General features: G+C 26.7%; 2 protein-coding genes across 3 annotated transcripts in view; one reads left to right on the top strand and one right to left on the bottom strand.

Moving 5' to 3' along the window:
* LOC135930077 (26S proteasome non-ATPase regulatory subunit 8-like) overlaps positions 1-11832 on the top strand; it is a 28244-nt gene extending 16412 nt beyond the window's left edge. Inside the window, exons 5-8 of the mRNA XM_065466866.1 lie at positions 4061-4159; positions 4206-4279; positions 11453-11564; positions 11606-11832. Coding sequence (XP_065322938.1) covers positions 4061-4159; positions 4206-4279; positions 11453-11564; positions 11606-11740 — 420 coding nt within the window. The 3' untranslated portion in view covers positions 11741-11832. The remainder of the gene's footprint in view (positions 1-4060; positions 4160-4205; positions 4280-11452; positions 11565-11605) is intronic.
* On the bottom strand, positions 11541-18833 carry LOC135930076 (26S proteasome regulatory subunit 10B-like). Of its 2 annotated transcripts, XM_065466865.1 has the most exons (10): positions 18713-18833; positions 18591-18670; positions 18509-18548; positions 12991-13111; positions 12839-12953; positions 12643-12792; positions 12473-12596; positions 12251-12433; positions 12079-12159; positions 11543-12038 (listed from the first exon to the last, which is right to left on the bottom strand). In XM_065466865.1, exons 1-10 carry the CDS (start codon positions 18795-18797, stop codon positions 11848-11850), a joined length of 1170 nt encoding a protein of 389 aa, XP_065322937.1. In that variant the 5' UTR covers positions 18798-18833; the 3' UTR covers positions 11543-11847. The 2 variants fall into 2 exon arrangements, with proteins under 2 accessions (XP_065322936.1, XP_065322937.1); XM_065466864.1 differs by having other exon boundaries at positions 11541-12038; positions 18591-18827.
* Between the last annotated feature and the right edge of the window lie 599 nt (positions 18834-19432).

Genomic DNA, 19432 nt, shown 5'->3' with positions numbered 1-19432 from the left:
AAATGCCGCCAATTGTGATAGTCATAGAAGATAATTTTGAGACATATGAAAACCACAAAACTTTAAAAAATTTATAGCGAAAGACATATCGTTTAATAAATCGAGCAGCTTCAACTTAAGAAAATATGAAAAGATATTATTCACAATTTTAATAAAATTATTATCTACTGTTTTAAATTTAGAAAGTCCGCACCCAAAATTTCAGAGATTGATTGAAAGCTATGGATAATATTACTAGAAATGGCTATATTCAATAAATAAAATTTAATCTAAAATCCCTTCATCAGAACCAAGTGTTCAAATTCAGCCAACTTCTTTGGTCGATAGTCCCTTATTTATTATTCTGATTACATTCATTTGACACTAAAATATCCTGTTCACAGAAGTGAATGGCAAGAATTTTGGATAATTTTTAAGAACGAATATTAGATCTATCAGACGCCTCATCTACATAACAGTAGATTTTTGGTACTCATGAAGGTTAAATAAAGTGCTTATACTCTGATCTTTTATTAACCTAATTGGAAAGAACAGCTAAAGGTAATGGTAACGTTGATTAATCTAATACCTACGAATACATGAGACAATAAATCGTCTTGACACACTAAAATACTCAAATGAACATTTTTAATAATTTTCCTTATAAAAAAAAGAAAATTAAATATCACATTGCCCCCATGCTAGAACATTTATTTAATGAGACATACTTATACTTTCTGATCCCCACTTTAGACTTGGAGATCATAATATAGGGACGATTCTATTATTAATATGCAATAAAATAAATAATGCATATATTTTACATTTTTTATCTATTTTTATATCAATATTTTTACATGTTTTAGTTTAATATGTTAATTTTATGGACATACATTAGATATATAAAAAATATATTACATTTTTTTATAAAGTAGCTGCTACTTTCTAAAAAGTAACCAATAACATGCACCTTAAAAAAAATAGTGTTCGCGGTAGGATGCTTCTTTCAAAAGTAGCGTTTAACAACAGATAACCACTCTACCATCAAATGCCCCGGTAGAAAAAGGCTAAAATTGTCTTTACAGATAAACGGGGTGCCTTAATGATATAAATTTTGAGAATGTTTTACTATTAAATTATCATTTAATTATATATTATATATGAATTATTAAAATCTAACAATCATTATTTTAATTATATATTTGTATATAGATGTAATATCAGCTCAATAATTTTTTTTAATTTACTTCGAAATTTGAATTTTAACTATATATTCTAAATTAAGCATTTTGAATATGTATCAAAATACGTTTTTAGACTCTGAGTTTAAATTTTTAGACGATGTATCTGTGACTAGATCCATTTGAAAAGTATTCTTTAACAACTTTGGTCAACATCAACCTTAGCTTGTATGCTAAATTCCATAAAAATTGAAAATAAATTTGCCAAGCTTGATCGATTTACATGCAATGGCCCTAATCAGTGTAACCTCCATTAATGCATTCATAGATAATTTGTTAAGCCCACTATATAGAATTCATGTTTTACTGATATGGAAATGTTCTGTGAATTTAATATCACTCCTTTTTAAGGAGATTCAATAACTTTATTTTTTTATTTTAAATTAATTATATTTAGATTTAATATTTTCAGTTTTTTATACAAAAAATAATTTTTAATTGTTTCTCTTTGTTTTATTTTAGAATAATAAATAATTTTGTTACAAATGAATCTCAATGAAATTTGTCTTTTTTTTGGAAATTTCATTAAATGGTCACATTATAAAAATTATTTTAATATTACATGGTCCAATATAACTATGCAAAAATTGTCAATATTCGTCATATTTTGAGGTTTTACTGTATTATATTTCCTTCCACATTTTTAGGTCGCGTTTTTTTACAATTTAAGAATTTAATTTTACCAAATGTTTTCTATGATGCTTGGAATACCTACCCTATGAATTTCAAATAATTTTGCTATGAACTTTTCAATTTAATTTATATTCGTTTTTTTATAAATAAATGACTAAAATTAGCGGCAAGCTATAATTTATAAGGTGTTCTAAACATGCTGGAATATATTTCCAGAAAAATCAGACATTTAATAATTAAAACCGTTCAAAAAATGATTAAAAATAAAAGATTACCGGAAAAACATATTGCCGCTAACATATATAAAAATTGACACAAAATCTAAAAAATTTCAAGCTTTTATTATATATCCTATGATTAAGAGCCTTTTTATAGCCTTAGGTATATTTCTACATCATATGAAGTTTATTTTTTAACAATTATCATTTCATTTAATATATAGGGTTCTTAAATTTCGTTTCCATTCTAAATATAGTAAATAATATTCATACTTATTTTTGAAATAGAAAGGCATTTGCCAATTGTTTTAATTTGAAAAATTTTGCCCGCACCGGGCAATTAAATAAAAAATTCAAGGCCGCTTTCATAATATTTTTATATACATTTTCTAATTAGGATTTCTTTATAATTAAAAAAATTAGTAAAATAAAAATAATTATACCCAAAAAGTTAAATATTTTTATTTCTTTTATAGTTATTTATTTTCTTTTCTTCATAACATATTGTTATACAATATTCATATTGTTATACAATATTCATATTGTTATACAATATTCATATTGTTATACAATATTCATATTGTTATACAATATTCATATTGTTATACAATATTCATATTGTTATACAATATTCATATTGTTATACAATATTATGGCACCAGATTTATTTCCGATTTTTCTTGCTTAATAAAATATATCCAATAAGTTAAAAATAATTTCTTTTCTTATAAAATTAATTAAATTGTTAAATAAATAGTAAAAACGATGGAGCTATTATGATATGGTGTGAAGGATGGAAAGTACTAAAAGGAAATGGCATACAACTAATGATAAATAGATAATATTTAATTTAAACATTTAGTTTATTGCATATGATATTTAAAAATTATATTAACCCTATACTCCGGTGAAAATAATGACGTTAGTACTCGGGTGGGGTTTGATAGACCCCAATTTCAAATGTATATTAAAAAATTATTTTCATTTGATATGGATATAAGATAGATCTAACCTTAAGCTTGATAAAATATTTTTATTTCTTAAGCCTAGATTTAAGATGATGAGGATAATTATAATTTGTGCCTAATTTTTTAAAAAAAGCTTACGTTTTTTAAATTTCAAATATAAAATTAAAAAAATAACTTATCCATCATATAATCATGATAATTCATAATATGGATCTTTATTCTTCAATATAAAAATAAATTACACTAATACATAATAAAATATTGAACATACAAAATTTAATCTGGTGGAGTCTCACAAACCCCAATCAGTCACAAAATGCTTATATCTTAAAAACTACTCAACCGAAATATATTAAATTTGGAAATGGATTCTAAGATATATTTGATGAAGCTACTGAAGAATCCAGATCTTATATTTAATCGTTTTTATGTAATATCATTTCTAACATGCCTGGGTTTTCATATACCCCACCAGAATATTGAAGGGTTAATTTTTTTTATATTTAATATTCATAAAAATATAAATATTTAATTTAATTTAAAAAAATTTTCTTTCCAAAAAAATCAAGGTAAAAACGTTATTATTTAAAATTCATTTGATATTTTTGTTTAGATCTTTTAAGCTTAATATATGCACAATTAATTTTAATATCATTTAAAAGTTTGTGATTTATAACTCTTTTGGTGCTTTTCAATTTAATTTATAGATTTTTTATATAATATTATATCATTTAAATTTAAAGTAATATATTTTGGAAAATTTCGGGCCAGGCCGGGCTTCGAGCAAATTATTTAAAAAATTTCGGCAGGCCGGACAATAAATTTAGGAGGCCAGGCCGGTAACTTAAGCAAAAATTCTTTGATTTAGATATCTTGTTACTTGGATTAATTTTTAAATTATAACATTAATTGGAACCTTTTAATTTCATTCAAAATGCATTACAGTAATTTTGCACATCTTTTAAGTTTTAATATCAAATAATATAAAACAATTACATAACCCTATTTTTGTACATTTTAGGAATTAGAACGATTAAATCCAAAAGATTTAGCTAATAATGTATACATACGTTATCCGGTCATGATGGAACAATATTTAATGGAAGGGAGTTATAATAGTGTATTGATATTAAATTATAATATTCATAATTATAAAATTATATTAGGTGTTTTTAGCAAAAGGAACAGTTCCGGCATCTTCTTACAATTATTTTGTTGAGATTTTATTGCATACTATTAGGTACATTTTTATTTATTTTTACAGTGAACAACATTTTAATTAATAATAATCTATATTCTGACTTGGTTTAAAAGAAGTTGTCTTTTATTTATTGACCTTCCCAGCTTTTTAAGATAAATATTTGATATCGGCAGATAGTCCAAAAAATATTAATGCTATATTTCCTTCCCATTTTCGCTTAATGAATATCACAATTAAAAAATAAACTTAAAAATATTCATATAATATTTTGTAATAAAAGAAAAATAGATAAACATCAGAATTATTGCTTAATATTTAAATGATATTTCTTAATTCCATTTATAAAGAGTTCAACCATAGCTGGGTCTAGACCTAAAACTTTAGGGTTCTGGTCAAAAAAATATTTTGCAGAGTTGATAATTACGATATTTTGATTAAATTATCGTACCTTCTGCCTCAACATGGCGGGGGATTGGCAACATCCTTTTATTTTCTTAGAAAAAATCTATTTTAGGATTGGTGGGATAGAGTATGATCACCCTTCGAGGTGGGTAAAAACTACTCAAAAGGGTTGGTGTCAGAAAGGGATTTTGTAGCCACCACAAACTTATGCCCACAGCAAAATATGGGCGAATTACTTAATTCCCCCCCCCCCCCCTCCCGCCCTCCTCATTTGCTTACAATCAACGAGGATGAGGAACCCGGTGAATCTACAAATAATGAAAATGGGACATAAAACTTGTCGGATAGTGCGGGATAAGAATCACAACATGGAATATTAGTATCATACGGGTAGAGCTGTCATACAAGAGACAAGATGAAAAGGAAAAGATACAGAAATTGTTGGCGATACTGGTTCAAAATATAAGTTTTTCTGAAAGGGATATGATGGCTATCTTGTTTGTTGCAGAGAAGCGTGTTGACAAAGTATTGGATGCGAGAATATTGAACAATCATTGGTAAAGGAAAACGTGTTTTTTGCTTATGCATTCTAGGTCAGTAGAAGTAAAGAGAATATATTTTAGGGCAGACGGTTAGATATGGCATCAGGCATGCCTAGTGGGAAGACGATTGTCGCGTTGGTAAACACGCTGAAGGATTTTATGATTTTAGCTTTGATATGAGTGTTGAGAGGATTCGAGATTTTGGCCATGCCATGGTAATAGTAAGAAAGATTTAAAGAAATTAGTGACTTCTAAATCTGGCGATATAAAAAAGTATAATAAATTTTTTAATAGGAAGAAAAAAAGTGAAGGAGGAAGGAGTGTGTATTAGTGATCTGCATCGGGCCTAATTTTTCAAGCCCGGCTCGCCCGAAATTTTTTTTAAAAAAGTTTTGGCGGCCCGGCCCGAACCCAAAATTTTTTTAAAAAGTTTTGCCGGCCTGGCTCGAACCCGAAATTTTTAAAAAAATTTACCGGCCAGGCCCGAATTTATTTAAATAAGAAATTAATTTTTATAATTACTTAAAATAAATGACATATGTTATATAGCGTTTTAGTTTCAATAAAATAAATCAAAATTTTTTATTTTACATAAAAAATTCAATATAAAATTGATAAATTTAGATATATTTAATAAAATTTCCAAGGTCCGACCCGACCCGGCCCGAATTTTTTTTTAAAAATATTGGGCCGGGCCTAACTTTGCAGATCTCTAGTGTGTATACAAAATCGCTAATATGTACCAAAGTTTAAAGTTTGGAATCAGTAAATTGATAAGGACTGTCACTTGATGCGAAAGAAAAGTGGGAAACTAAGAAGTTATGACTGAAAACAATATTAAAAGTTTGTTGGACACAAGACACCGGGATTCCTGGAACTCAAATATTGCAAAAGCAATGGAGAAGAAAATATGTTAAAAGTAAAAAATGGCAGAAGACAAAATGAAGGAAAAGCATATAAAATAGCAAAAATGAAGATAAGGAAACGAAAAGGCTTCAATTTTCTAATGAGTATAAAACTGAGGAAGGAAATATAAATATGATTCCAATTGCAAATCAAATGATAAGAGTCATAATGTAATAGGCGTGAGAAATATCGATGGAAACCCTACAGATATCAAGGGGATTAAGATCCGGAAGATATAGATGAAAAAAGCTAAATGAAGTAAATGAGTGGGATGAAGATGTTTGCTATAAAGTTGAAGATCTTGGCTATGGGTAACTTGGGCGATGAAACGGAGCAAAATTGGGGGAAAATGGAGTTGAGTGTATAGGGTATTTCTGAGAAAAAAGAAACAAGCAAGGACTCAAAATAAAGGGTTGGAAAAGACGTGAAGGTTAAACAATGATCAGGTGAAGAAATGCACCTTGAAGGAATGGAATCAGAGCCTCGAAAAAGTCCAAAGACGACTATATGAATGAAAGTGAACATTAACAGATGACCTAAGAATAATGGATCATATAGTAGCAAAGCCCAAAACTGTATAAGTGAAAAAAGAAGGAAAGCTAGCTTACCCGATTAAACCTGGAAAACTACCATTAAACGATGAAGAAAAACCTATAATGTTAGTCTGCATACATTTTTTCCTAGCCCGAGCCTGAATTTTAAAATTTTCTTTGTCCTGACTCGAGCCCTTTATAATTTGAGTTTAAATACTATAATATTTAAGAAACATTTAAAAATTATGTGCCATTCACATTTTGCCACTTTAAATAAAAGTATATTAAACTCCCATAATTTAATCAATATTAGTTTGCATATTTAATTTGTATACATATAAATTTATCCAGTTTAATTATAAAAAGTAAAGTTAAAATACAATCGAATTTAAAATTATTATGATTATGTAAAAATAATTTGCATGATTGATGTCGAAAAAAGATTATATAATTGTTTAGAGAAAAAATTATAATAATCAACATATTAAAAAGAATTCAATATTAGTTATTCTGATTGACATTTTTATGAAATAAAAGATTTGTATCATTAAGGTTGTATTTTAATATTTATATATTGGGTCGGCTTGGAAAAAAGTTTCAATGTCCGGGTCTTCGGACATCCCTTGCAGACCTCTATATTATATATTACGATTGTGCAATTTAATATGCTGATCATTTTTTTAAATTAATTATAAATAGTAGATAGCCCGTCAAAAATGACGGGGAATGAAAATTTTCTTCTTACTTTTATGCATGTTACCTGTTATTTGAAAATAATATCCAATTTTTATTCTTCTTACCCTTCAGGCCAGGTTTAATCCATTGAAACTAAATGCTATGGTTTGAGTAAAAATAAATTTAAAGCATTTACTTGATAATACCAATATTATTTGTTAAATATTACTGATTATATAACCTAATATTTAATATTAAAAAAAAGTCCCAGGCAAAGTCCAAAGCCATATTAATTATGAAAAATTCTTCCAAGCCCAATGAAGGATCATAATAATTTTGGTAGTTAAGAACTGAAATAAAATATTTAAATAATCATAATGAATTTAAAAATAAAATCAAAATTCAGATTTTCATGGGTCTTGGTTTTTTGATCAGGTCAAGCCCAGGCCTACAAAAAAATTTGTTTTGGGTCAATGTCTGACCTATAATTAATAATAAAAAAATTCTCAAGCGTCCAAGCTTTAATAATTTTGAAAAATTTTCCCCAAGCCCAGCCCAATATAATTTATAAAAATATTTTCCAAGCCCAGCCCAACTCATAATAATTTTATAAAAAAAATTTCTCAAACCTGGCCAACCGTAATTAAAATTTTTTTCCAAGCCTGGAGATAGGTAAATCTCTAAAAACCATATCTATTTTTTAGTCTATTTTAACCCAGCTCACCCCAACCAAGGCCAACCCATTAAAACTAAGAGTGAATACTATTTTTTTGAATACAAATATATTTAAATTAGATTTTACCTGAGGGCCATATAAATATTACACCTATGCCTAGTATTAAAAAAATTCCCAAGCCAGGTCCTCGCACTTGGTTTTCTCAAACCTGCAAAAGACTATAATAATTTTGATAGTTGAGGACTGAAATAAAATATATAAAAAGTCACATTGCATTTAAAAATACAATCAGAATATGAAAGTTGCATGGGCCTTGGTTTTCTTCAAAAGAAATTTTCAGGCCAATTTCTAGCCCATATTTACAATTAAAAAAATTACAGGAATCTTAGACTATAATAATTATGAAAAATGTTTCTCAAGCTATGTTTAAGTCCATATTAATGGTGAAAATAATTTCCCAAGCCCAGGAAAACCCAAATAATTTATTTTGATCCAGAAAAATAGATCTGATGTAAGGGGTTTATAAGAATGTCTAATTTCAAAATTATCATCAAATGAAGGGTAAATATCTGATTTACCTATGATTCTACTGGTGAGCTTCTGGTATTTATATGAAATTCATGAATACATATTAAAGTACCATTCTGAAAATATGTCCATCCTAATTTAAATTTTAAACAAACCAAATGATTTATTACTTAGTTACAAAATATAAAATTAAATTTAAGAAATTGTTATTAAATTACAATAGAAAAAATAAAAAGATATGTCTAAGTTAACAAATAATAGGAGGTAAACTTCAATCATAGTCAAATTATATATAAGTAAAACAAAAAGGTTATACATTTAATCATAAATTTTATAATAAGTTATAAATAACATACATTCTACAATTATGAAGTTATGAGTAAATATACAAAATTTTCCTATCTTGTGAGGTTTTATTTAAAAATTTATATTTATTTTGGGGTTATTCTAAAATTTTCCATTATTTTTATAAAATATGTTAATAATATATTTAGTAATTTTATTTATTTGTATTTGTAATTTATAATCTAAAAATCTATTCTTGCTAGATAAGAGTTTGTGTTATTAAAGTGTGCTTTGTCCCTTCCATATCTCTCTTATCTTTTCTGAAACCCCAATATAATGGTATAAAATCTTAAATTATACATAAATTCAAGAATTAAAATTTAAATAAATCTCTTATTACTATTGAATGGGTACTTGCCATTTAAAATTCTACCTTATTCCTATTGAATTGGTACTTGATGCATTTAAAGTTCTATTTACCCCTAAATATTCAGAAATATGTATAATATTAGGTGTGTTGATCAGTGCATTCAATACACAGGCAAAATTTTAAAAATACTATTAATTAATTTATGAAAGTTGCATGGGACATGGTTTTTTGATCAGGCCTAGCTATGTCTGCAAAAAAAATTTCAGACCAATCTATAACCCATATTTAAAATTCAAAAATCTTACATTTTTAAATTTTGATATTTCTAATACATGCTCAAAGTATACATTGCAACAATTTTACCTCTTTTACTCTTAAATTTTAATATTTATATAAAATTTATTAATAGAGTATATTTAATACCATACACACAAACTAAATAATTACCCTTCAACCCATGGTTTTTTGATCAGGTGGCTATGTCTGCAAAAAAAATTTCAGCCCAATCTATAACCCATATTTAAAATTCAAAAATCTTAAAGCACCTCTATTTTAAATTTTATTCAATATGATTTCCATCAATTTTGATATTTCTAACATTGCAACAATTTTACCTCTTTTACTCTTAAATTTTAATATTTATATAAAATTTATTAATTGAGTATATTTAATACCATACACAACTAAATAATTACCCTTCAACCCATAGTTTTTGATCAGGCCTGGCTATGTCTGCAAAAAAAAATTTCAGACCAATCTATAACCCATATTTAAAATTCAAAAATCTTAAAGCACCTCTATTTTAAATTTTATTCAATATGATTTCCATCACATTTTTAAATTTGATATTTCTAACATTGCAACAATTTTACCTCTTTTACCCTTAAATTTTAATATTTTAAATTTATTAATAAAGATATTTAATACCATACACACAAACTAAATAATTACCCTTCAACATCTATATAATTAATATTTTAAATTTATTTATAGTCGGTGCATGCGGTAAAGCATATGCCTTTGAAACGGGTTTCGTAGAGAGCAAAAAATTAACATTACACTATATAGTCTCCTTAAATTTAAAATACATTAGGGAGATACGAAAACGATCGTGTTATGATTATGGAGATTATATATATAAGATAATCATATCATATTTGCAATTAATTTAAGGTTGGAAAAACTAGAAAATAATATTTAAAATAAGGGTAGAATTGTTAAAAACTATATTTGAATACCTTTTAATCCTAAATATCTCAGTTTCTGTTAAAAAAACATAATTTTAGATGTACCTTTCTTAATAATTTTTTTATTCAGGAAGGAAATGAAGTTATACATCATAATGTAAAGGTAAAGAAAGGTTATATATATTCCTGTAAAATTTAAAGTTTTAATATTAAATTTCCCCGGGAAATTTGGAAGTTTCTCTTAAACGGCTCGATTTGAGCCGATTTTAAAAAAGGCTAACTCAATATTTGAGCTAATAAATATTGTCTAAGCCTCGAGATTTCGCTAATAGATGTCCAAACCTTTGTGCCACTTATGATCAAAATCTTGCATAATATTTTTTATGAATAAAACATTGAGTTAGCCGACAATAGTAAAATGTGAATATTTTAAAAAAATATTATTTTCCTCGGGATTCATAAATCATAATTACGTTTTGATTTTGTATGTAGATTCATTTTCGATAATATAATAATAGCTCAACTTAAGGAATGTTTATCGGAAGGAAATTTTTTAATTGGCTGAAGTATATTTAAAATTAAAACATTTAATAACTGAAATAATGATTAGGATTTAATAGAGTAGGCCAACTTCCTCTTCTAATTTTAATTCAACTAATAAAAATATAAATTTCCGAAAAAACAATTTAATGAAATATATTTTATATCATCAAGAGCAAAATAAACTAGATATTGAATAAATGTCTTTTTTATGTTAAATTGTCCATTTTCCATAACTCAATAAGCATTGGAAGAAAATACTTCAATCTTTAAAACCAGCATAAAATGTTTTCATGATATTTATTCAATAAAAATTTGTTAAACTAGTTTTAAAAATAAAAATTCAAAAAAATATATACATCAAATTATTTTATAGAAAAATAAATAATCTTAAAAAAATCTTAAGAGATTTAATCCTAAAAGATTTTTTAATATAAAGAAATCTTAAAATTATGATATTCCAAAAATATTTTGGGCAGATTTTTTTTCAAACCCTGATTTCAAGCTATTCAAAATAATTTTTAATCACAATCAATAAGTTAAAAACTTTATAAATATTATATTTAAGGAACGATATAGCTGACTGTTTAGAAAAAGCTTATAAATCTATATCAATCGATGAAGTTGGGAAACTTTTATTTTTTTCAAATAAAAAAGAATTATCAGATTTTATTGACAAGGTAAATATTACAATTTTATAGATAAAACATGTATTTCATAGAAGCATTGGATAGTTCGCGGCTCTAAAATTAATTTTGTGAATAACGATATATCTGGTGCCAAAAGTGGATTAAAGCCTTATGAATTAACAATTAATTCCTTGATGTATGCCAAAGAACTGGAAAAGATTGTTTAAATTTTCTTAATAAAATTACATTCTGCATTTTATTGATAAAATTAAATTTTAAAAATTGCTTAAATTTTATTAATAAAATCACATTTTGTATAAATTATAAAAATAAACTACAATGGTTTGTAATCTAATTTCGTTTCCAATTTTTTATTATCTGCAATTTTTCTAACAGCTTTCATAAAATCTTCTTCAATAACGTAGTCCCTTTCATCTCTAATAGCACACATACCTGCTTCAGTGCAAACATTTCTCAAATCGGCCCCATTAAAACTTTCTGCTAGTTTTACAACAGGTTCAAAATCTATATAATTTTATTTTAAACATTACAAATACATAAATACCTATGTCTCCTTGTTTTGTTATTGTAGAAGCATGTATTTTCAAAATATCTAAACGGGCCATTTCATTTGGCAATGGAATTTCTATAAGTGAGATTTAAGTATAAAATGTAAAAAATATACAGGATTTAGGTATAAATTATTTTATTCCATAAATATTGTAGAATTTATTGACCTATTTTTCTATCTAATCTACCAGGTCTTAATAAAGCAGGGTCTAGAGTGTCAGGTCGGTTGGTTGCCATAATTATTTTAACCTTGCCTAATGCATCAAATCCATCCATTTGATTTAATAATTCCATTAATGTCCTTTGAATTTCTCTATCTGCTGAGGTGCCCTCCGAAAATCGCCGACCACCTGTTATAATAAATGCAATGTAATTATATTTTAAATTACCAATAGCATCAATTTCATCCATGAATATTATGCAAGGTTCATGATCCCTTGCATAATTAAACATTTCTCGTATAAGACGTGCGCTCTCTCCTATATATTTATCAACAATGGCACTTGAAACTACCTTTTATATATTAAAAGATCTTTAAAAAAAATAAAATTAATTCTACTTTCAAAAAATTAAAATCCAATTGACTTGCAACAGCTCTTGCTAAAAGAGTTTTACCAGTTCCAGGAGGACCATATAATAAACATCCCTTGGGTGGAGTAATACCAACTCTCTGAAATAATTCTGGATTTCGTAAAGGTAATTCAATGACCTAAAATATATTTAGGGTAGATTATTATTATAAACTTATTATATACCTCTCTAAGTTGTCTGATTTGTTCAGATAACCCTCCAATTGAACCATAACTTATATTTCCAGGATCCTCAGTTGACATGTGATAAACAATTGGATCCACTTCTCGGGGAAGTTTTCTTTTTATAGGTTAGTATATATGTTCTATTTAATTACCTCATGATGGTTAGAGTAGTCATATCTAAAGAAACTCTTGTGCCAGCTTTAAGCTTACATTTTTCTAAATGCCTTCTGCATCCAACTACATATCTAGGTCCATTTGTTGCCTTAACAATAACTTAGGTTAAATAATTATAAAAAACATATGTAATTTTATCAATTTATTTTATAGAGATGAGGGCTCGATTTGAGCCGATTTTTAAAAATGGCGAACTCAATATTTTAGCCAGAATAATATTACCTAAGTTTTGAGATTTCGCTAAAAGATGCCCAAACCTTTGTTCCATTCATCTATAATCCGAATCTTAAGGCTTGCGTAATATTTTTCTGAATAAAATATTGAGTTAACCGTTTTAATAAATAGGTTCAAATCAAGCTAATTCAACAATCAATGTGCGGATGTTCTCTATCCAGCCAATTCTTAAAATAAATTTGTAGGAAATAATTTCTATTATAATAACTAAGCTTTTTTGTTTGATTCACCCTTTTTGAGATTTTCTTATAAATGATTTTGGGTTAAGATTTTCTTATAAATAATTATGGGTTAAAAAATTATAATAGTTTGTTTAGGATCTGCTGTACGGTTTGACACCCTAAAATAACCATAAAGGTTTCAGTCATCTTTTGCAAACTAGTCTTTTTTAAATAAAGAATTCTCTATCCAGCCAATTCTATTAAAATAAATTTGTAGGAAATATTTTCTATTATAATAACTAAGCTTTTTTGTTTGATTCACCCTTTTTGAGATTTTCTTATAAATGATTATAAAAATTATAATAGTTTGTTTAGGGTCTGCTGTTCGGTTTGACACCCTAAAATAACCATAAAGGTTTCAGTCATATTTTGCAAACTAGTCTTTTTTAAATAAAGAATTGTCTTATATTAGTTATAGAACATTTTTCTCATTATATTCGGCCACATCGTAGTAATATTTAATTATTAGAATCGAAGCACTAGTGATAAGTAATGTATATTTATGTAATTGATGATTTAATGATATCAGTGATCATAATTGTGAAAAAAATATTTCTCTATCCGACCTATACCATAAATAAATTTCCAAACTTACAGGTCAAAAAATGGTAAGATTTTAAAAATTTGTGTTGTGCTTAAAAAATAAATTTAAATTAAAATATCAGTTGGAAAATCATATAATGGAACAGCGTAAATGAAAATATACTGCTCATATATTCAATATCATTTGCAAAATGGAAATACTTTTTTAAAAAAAATTCCGGGCGCCTCAAATTTTAATTTTAGGGAAAACTAGACAAAAAATTTTGCGGGTTAGGCAAGTTATGCAAAAATTCTGCGGGGCCTCGCAGACCTCTGATATACATCAATAGAATTTTTTATTGTTATATTATGATTCTATAATATTTTTTGATACCTAATACTCCTTATTTATATTTATAAATCTATATTTAAAAAAAAATAAGTAAACAATATTAAAAAAGACAAAAATAAGTTTTTTTAAAAAAAGAAACATGGGGGGAGGGGGGGGGGTGTAAAAAAAGGGTTCTTGTTAAGATCCGAGTAAACTAATATAGTTGCCTCGAAATACAGCGATTTGAGCTGATTGTGACATTTTAATTTTTTAACTAAAATCTTAAGTTATAAATAACTATTAGGATAAAGTGAAAACCAGAAAAGTCGTGATACTATCTAATTTTTGACCTTTCAGCTAAAATAATCGGATCTGTTTGGGTTAGAGGAAAATTGGGAGACACAAGTTAAATCCCAAATATGGTGTTTTCCTCTAAACCAAGGAATGCATGTGAGTCTATTTGGTCTTTTCCCATCAGAAAGGGATAAGTGGACGGGTTCCAGAAGATTAGGGTAATGGGCCAATCCTAATTTATTCGAGATTATAAAGTTAATAGTTCTATGTCGACTGAACCGGCTTTTAGATTTAACTAATTTACAGTTAATTATTCCAAAGATTTATAAAGCTAAAAAACCAATGGATTATTATAATATAGATCTCAATGAAATATTACCTCTTATTATTTATAAGTCAAATTTATATGCCACTCAATGTAACCCCAATAAACCTTTGAATTTGTCCAGAGATGAATTAGAGAAATCTATAAGAATAATTTTTTATATGTCAATTATCAAACTTCCAAGAGCATGTCTTTACCGGGCCACTAATACAAGACAAGCCAAGGTGGCATGCTATGACTCTCAATCGCTGAAAACAAATCAAATCATTTATTCATATTAATGATAATGGCAAACTGAAACCCTAACCAATAATGTACTTAGATCTTTATATATAGGTGAGAATATTTGGGTAGATGAGCAAATTATTCCTTCAAAGGGATGAGCAGGTTGATGCAATAAAACCCTCAAAAGTTCAAAAAATGAGGCTATAAACTCTTTTCACTATGAAGAGATGATGGTCTTCTGCACAATTTTGAAGTATATTCTGGAAAAATACTACCATAGGAAAGATTGCCTGATGATGGAGCAAATGGCAATGATGTACTCGTTTAATTTCTTATATACTACAGCAAATTAATTATTTTTTGATAACCTCAAAGGGGGAAGGGGGATATTTTGCTTGCCATGGTCAAAGGTAATCAACTTCCCAACGAGTTGAAAAAAAGGGCGAAGATTTTTTTATTTAAAAAAACCATAATAAAAGGAGTGGAGCTAAAATTAAGTGTGATAATCGTGCTGTGACTTTATTAAGCACTTTTGTAGGTGCACATCATTAATAGACTGCAAGATATGATAGAAAAAAGGATATAATCATGATAAAATGTCCAAATATTGTTAAAATTTATAATAAATCAATGGGAGGTGTAGATCTCAGGATTCTTTACTTTCCTTATATAAAATTCAAATGGTACCATAGAATTTTATTTCATATATTTGATATGTTACTTATAAATTCATGGCAGATGCTATATAGACATGATTTTAAAAGTATATCAATTAATGATCTGCATCAGGCCTAATTTTTCAAGACCGGCCCGGCCCGAAATTTTTGCTGGCCCGGCCCGAACCTGAAATTTATTTTAAAAAAATTTAAAGGCCCAGCCGGGCCTGAATTTATTTAAATATAGAAATTAATTTTTATAATTACTTAAAATAAAAGACATATGTTATATAGCGTTTAGTTTCAATAAATTAAATCAAAAATTTTTATTTTACATAAAAAATTCAATATAAAATTGATAAATTTAGATATGTTTAATAAAATTTCCAAGGTCCGACCCAACCAGGCCCGAAATTTTTTTAAAAATATTAGGCCCGGCCCGAACCCAATTATTTTAAATAGAATTAGGCCCGAGCCCAGCCTGAAGCCCATTCAGGCTGGTCCAGACTTGGGCTGGGTACGGGCCGGGCCTAACTTTATAGCATGCAAGGATCAATTTAGTTTATACAATTTCAAAATTTCGGTGGCAGAAGTCCTTTGCAAATATGGCAAAGGCACTTCAAACTGTATACCAAAACGAAAATAGGTTCAAACTGGTTATAGGGAAAAATTTGAAAAAGGACTGAACCAATATTTACCAAATGAAAAGGTTAGGAAAGACTTAACAGCTCATTGGCCCAAATATAATAAGAAGGGTAAATGTAAAATGCCAGGATGCTTATTTACAAAAAAAGTATCTAGAAATGTGGTGTTTGCAAGAAATGTGGTGTATATTTATGTTTTACACCCAAAAATAATTATTTTATAGATTTTCTTAAAATGTTTTTGTATTTAAATAAAATTATTATATATATAGTTTATAGTGCAATAAAAAATTGAAATTTGATTTCTTAATTGCATAATGTATATTTTAATATTTATACGGTTCATCTTCTAAAAATTTAGAATTTTTTTCAAAAGTGAGCCATGAGATTATCAATAGTATCGAGATAAGGGAAAAATCTAGTTTGGCAAAAAAAATTATTCTAACATAGTGAATGCAATATAGGGCTAATAATAACTAAAATAAAAATATAATAACACAAAATTTAAAACATTGCAATAAAATTATTTTTAAATAAAATAATAAAGAAGATTGTAAAAAAAATCATATTTTATCATTATGTAGCATTGAATTTTGTATATTTTCAAAATAACCTTACTTTCAAGAAATAAAAACCATAATGGGTCATTCTCATTCTAATAATATCAGAACAAAATTTTAGCTAATTAGCAAGGTAGAAAAATCACGTTTTTTCTTTTATACTCATCTTAAATAATTTGTTTTAAATTAAAAACTATAATTGTTTTACAAAATATTGCACAAATGTATAAAAAACGTATTGTCACTATATATGAACATTGCAATATAATTGATTTACAACTAATATCATGGATACTGGGAAAATTTTTTTTAAAATAATTTTTCATTATGAAGATCTCTCATTCAAGCATGAGTTGCATATCCCCACAATGCTTGAAGCTATTGTCAATATAAAATTTTCATATAATTTGTGGTTCCAGACTTCACTCCCATGCAATAATAGTGAGATTACTTTCCATTCCCCATTCCTCTTCTCTCTTGCTGCTTCTATCTCCTCAAGATTAAGCAGTTCAAGTTTAATACCTATTGGTTATGATCTTGATGGCAAGCAATTGTCAACCTCATTAGCACACCCACATTCCCTCTTAATAAAGCTTGAAATATTTGCAGTTGATTATCTCTTAACAAGTGAATTCATTAGAACAATATCCTAGCTGAGCTATTCTGAATTCTAGATTGGCCTATGAATAGCTGTAGGCTATTCTAATAAAAAATCTTGGTCTTAACTTTAATGAAGACCTTCGTATAGCTATTTTGCTATGTAATGGCTTTGATATTTCCAAATGCATTATTTGTTTTTTTATGGACTGCCTCCTATGGCATACAAACTTAAAGTATGGTTTCTTTTTGTAATGAAGAGATATTATTTAATGAAATTTATTTTATTTTAATATAATATGTAAAATAAAATTATATCAAAATGTATACAAAAATAGATAAATAGTACATTGATATAAGTATATAAAGATACCACATTTTAGTATCTAGATACTTAAACAACTATGCTAATCTAAAATTTTAAAATAATACGACAAATTTTGATGTTTCCCTCCATAATCAATTATTGATTGTTATTAATATTTGAACTAATTCAATTTAGTTAATTATTTTGCATCAGTGGTTTAAAAGAATTTGTAATTTTAATCCACATTATCTTAGGTAATATAGTTGCTAATATGCTATAATTTTTTTATATAACTATAACATATATAATGTAGCTACAAATTTTGATCAAAATCAAGAGATCCCATAAATGTTTGATTTGATATATAATGAACTTAATTATCTAGACATATAAAAAAAAAAATTTATAAACTTTTTCAAATAAATGCTTACACCAATAAAAATTTCACTTTGGAGAAACTAAAAAAAATTTTTTTTACTTTGGAATAAATGTTTTGTTTGCTATATAAATTTTATGACTTTTTTTTGGTAAATTCAATACTTCAAGGAAAAAATATGATATTTCATCTTAATAATCTTACATTTATCTTCATTGAGTTGTTTTAACACTTCACCTACAATCTAGTTATATAAAATTACATTAATACTATTTTTTGAATTTACCTGTCCAACACTTTGAAGTGCTTTTAAATCATTTTCTGATTTATCATATTGCTTAGTTAATTGCCTCATTTGATCACGAACTATAATTTTATAAATATAATATATTTTCTCATTAAAAGCACCATTTTTTAATTTCCCTTCTAATTCTCTATGCTCTTTAACTCTTGTTTTAAAATCATCTAAAGATTTTGTTTTTAAAACATCCATTAGATAAAAAATATATGTGCTAGCTTTCGAATTATTATTGACGGATTGCAAAATTAGAAACTTAAAAAAAATTATAACACTTTATAATAAATATAATATAATTCCAAATTGGTATTTAAAAAAAAAATCACATATAAAATAATGCTATGAAATAGAATGTATAAAATATGTGAAATATTAAAACAAATATAAAAATTATATACAGAGCAAATATGATACAAAGAGAAAAGAAAATACGAAGTATAAAGTTAGGATAGTACTTAGGAAAGTACACTTCCATTGAAGCCAATGTAGTTGGCTTTTGGGATGGATATAGCCAACCTTTATAAGAAGAAAATCTTTTCGCGAGATTATTCTTTGAGTTTACAGAATCGATAGACTACATTTTTGAATAATGCTAGGGCAAGTTTTCCGATGGTGGTAAGTGTGGTCGAAATGCTATAAATAATGGTTGATCAAAATTTCTCTACATTTTGATAATTTATGTTGTTCCTGGTAGTTCAAGATGTTGAGTACTTTGTAGGAGGGGACTGGAAGGGGGGAGGGCAATAGTCCCAATGTTTTTTTTGATTTATTCAAATTTTACTGAAGTTTTACAAAATTAAATCTTAAAAGTTCTGTCCATAATCATGTGA

This window comes from Gordionus sp. m RMFG-2023, chromosome 5 (genome assembly GCF_954871325.1).
Source record: "Gordionus sp. m RMFG-2023 chromosome 5, tfGorSpeb1-WG-v2, whole genome shotgun sequence".
Lineage (NCBI taxonomy): Eukaryota > Metazoa > Nematomorpha > Gordioida > Chordodea > Parachordodidae > Gordionus > Gordionus sp. m RMFG-2023.
This window is presented reverse-complemented; position numbering and strand designations above follow the sequence as displayed.

Excerpts from the sequence above, each read along its gene's own strand:
- LOC135930076 (XM_065466864.1), bottom strand. The coding sequence starts at position 18,797 with ATGGATGTTTTAAAAACAAAATCTTTAGATGATTTTAAAACAAGAGTT. Across the intron at positions 12,597-12,642 it reads TGGATTTTAATTTTTTGAAA|GTAGTTTCAAGTGCCATTGT; the intron begins GTAGAATTAATT and ends AATATATAAAAG. Across the intron at positions 12,039-12,078 it reads AACAAAACAAGGAGACATAG|ATTTTGAACCTGTTGTAAAA; the intron begins GTATTTATGTAT and ends AAAATTATATAG.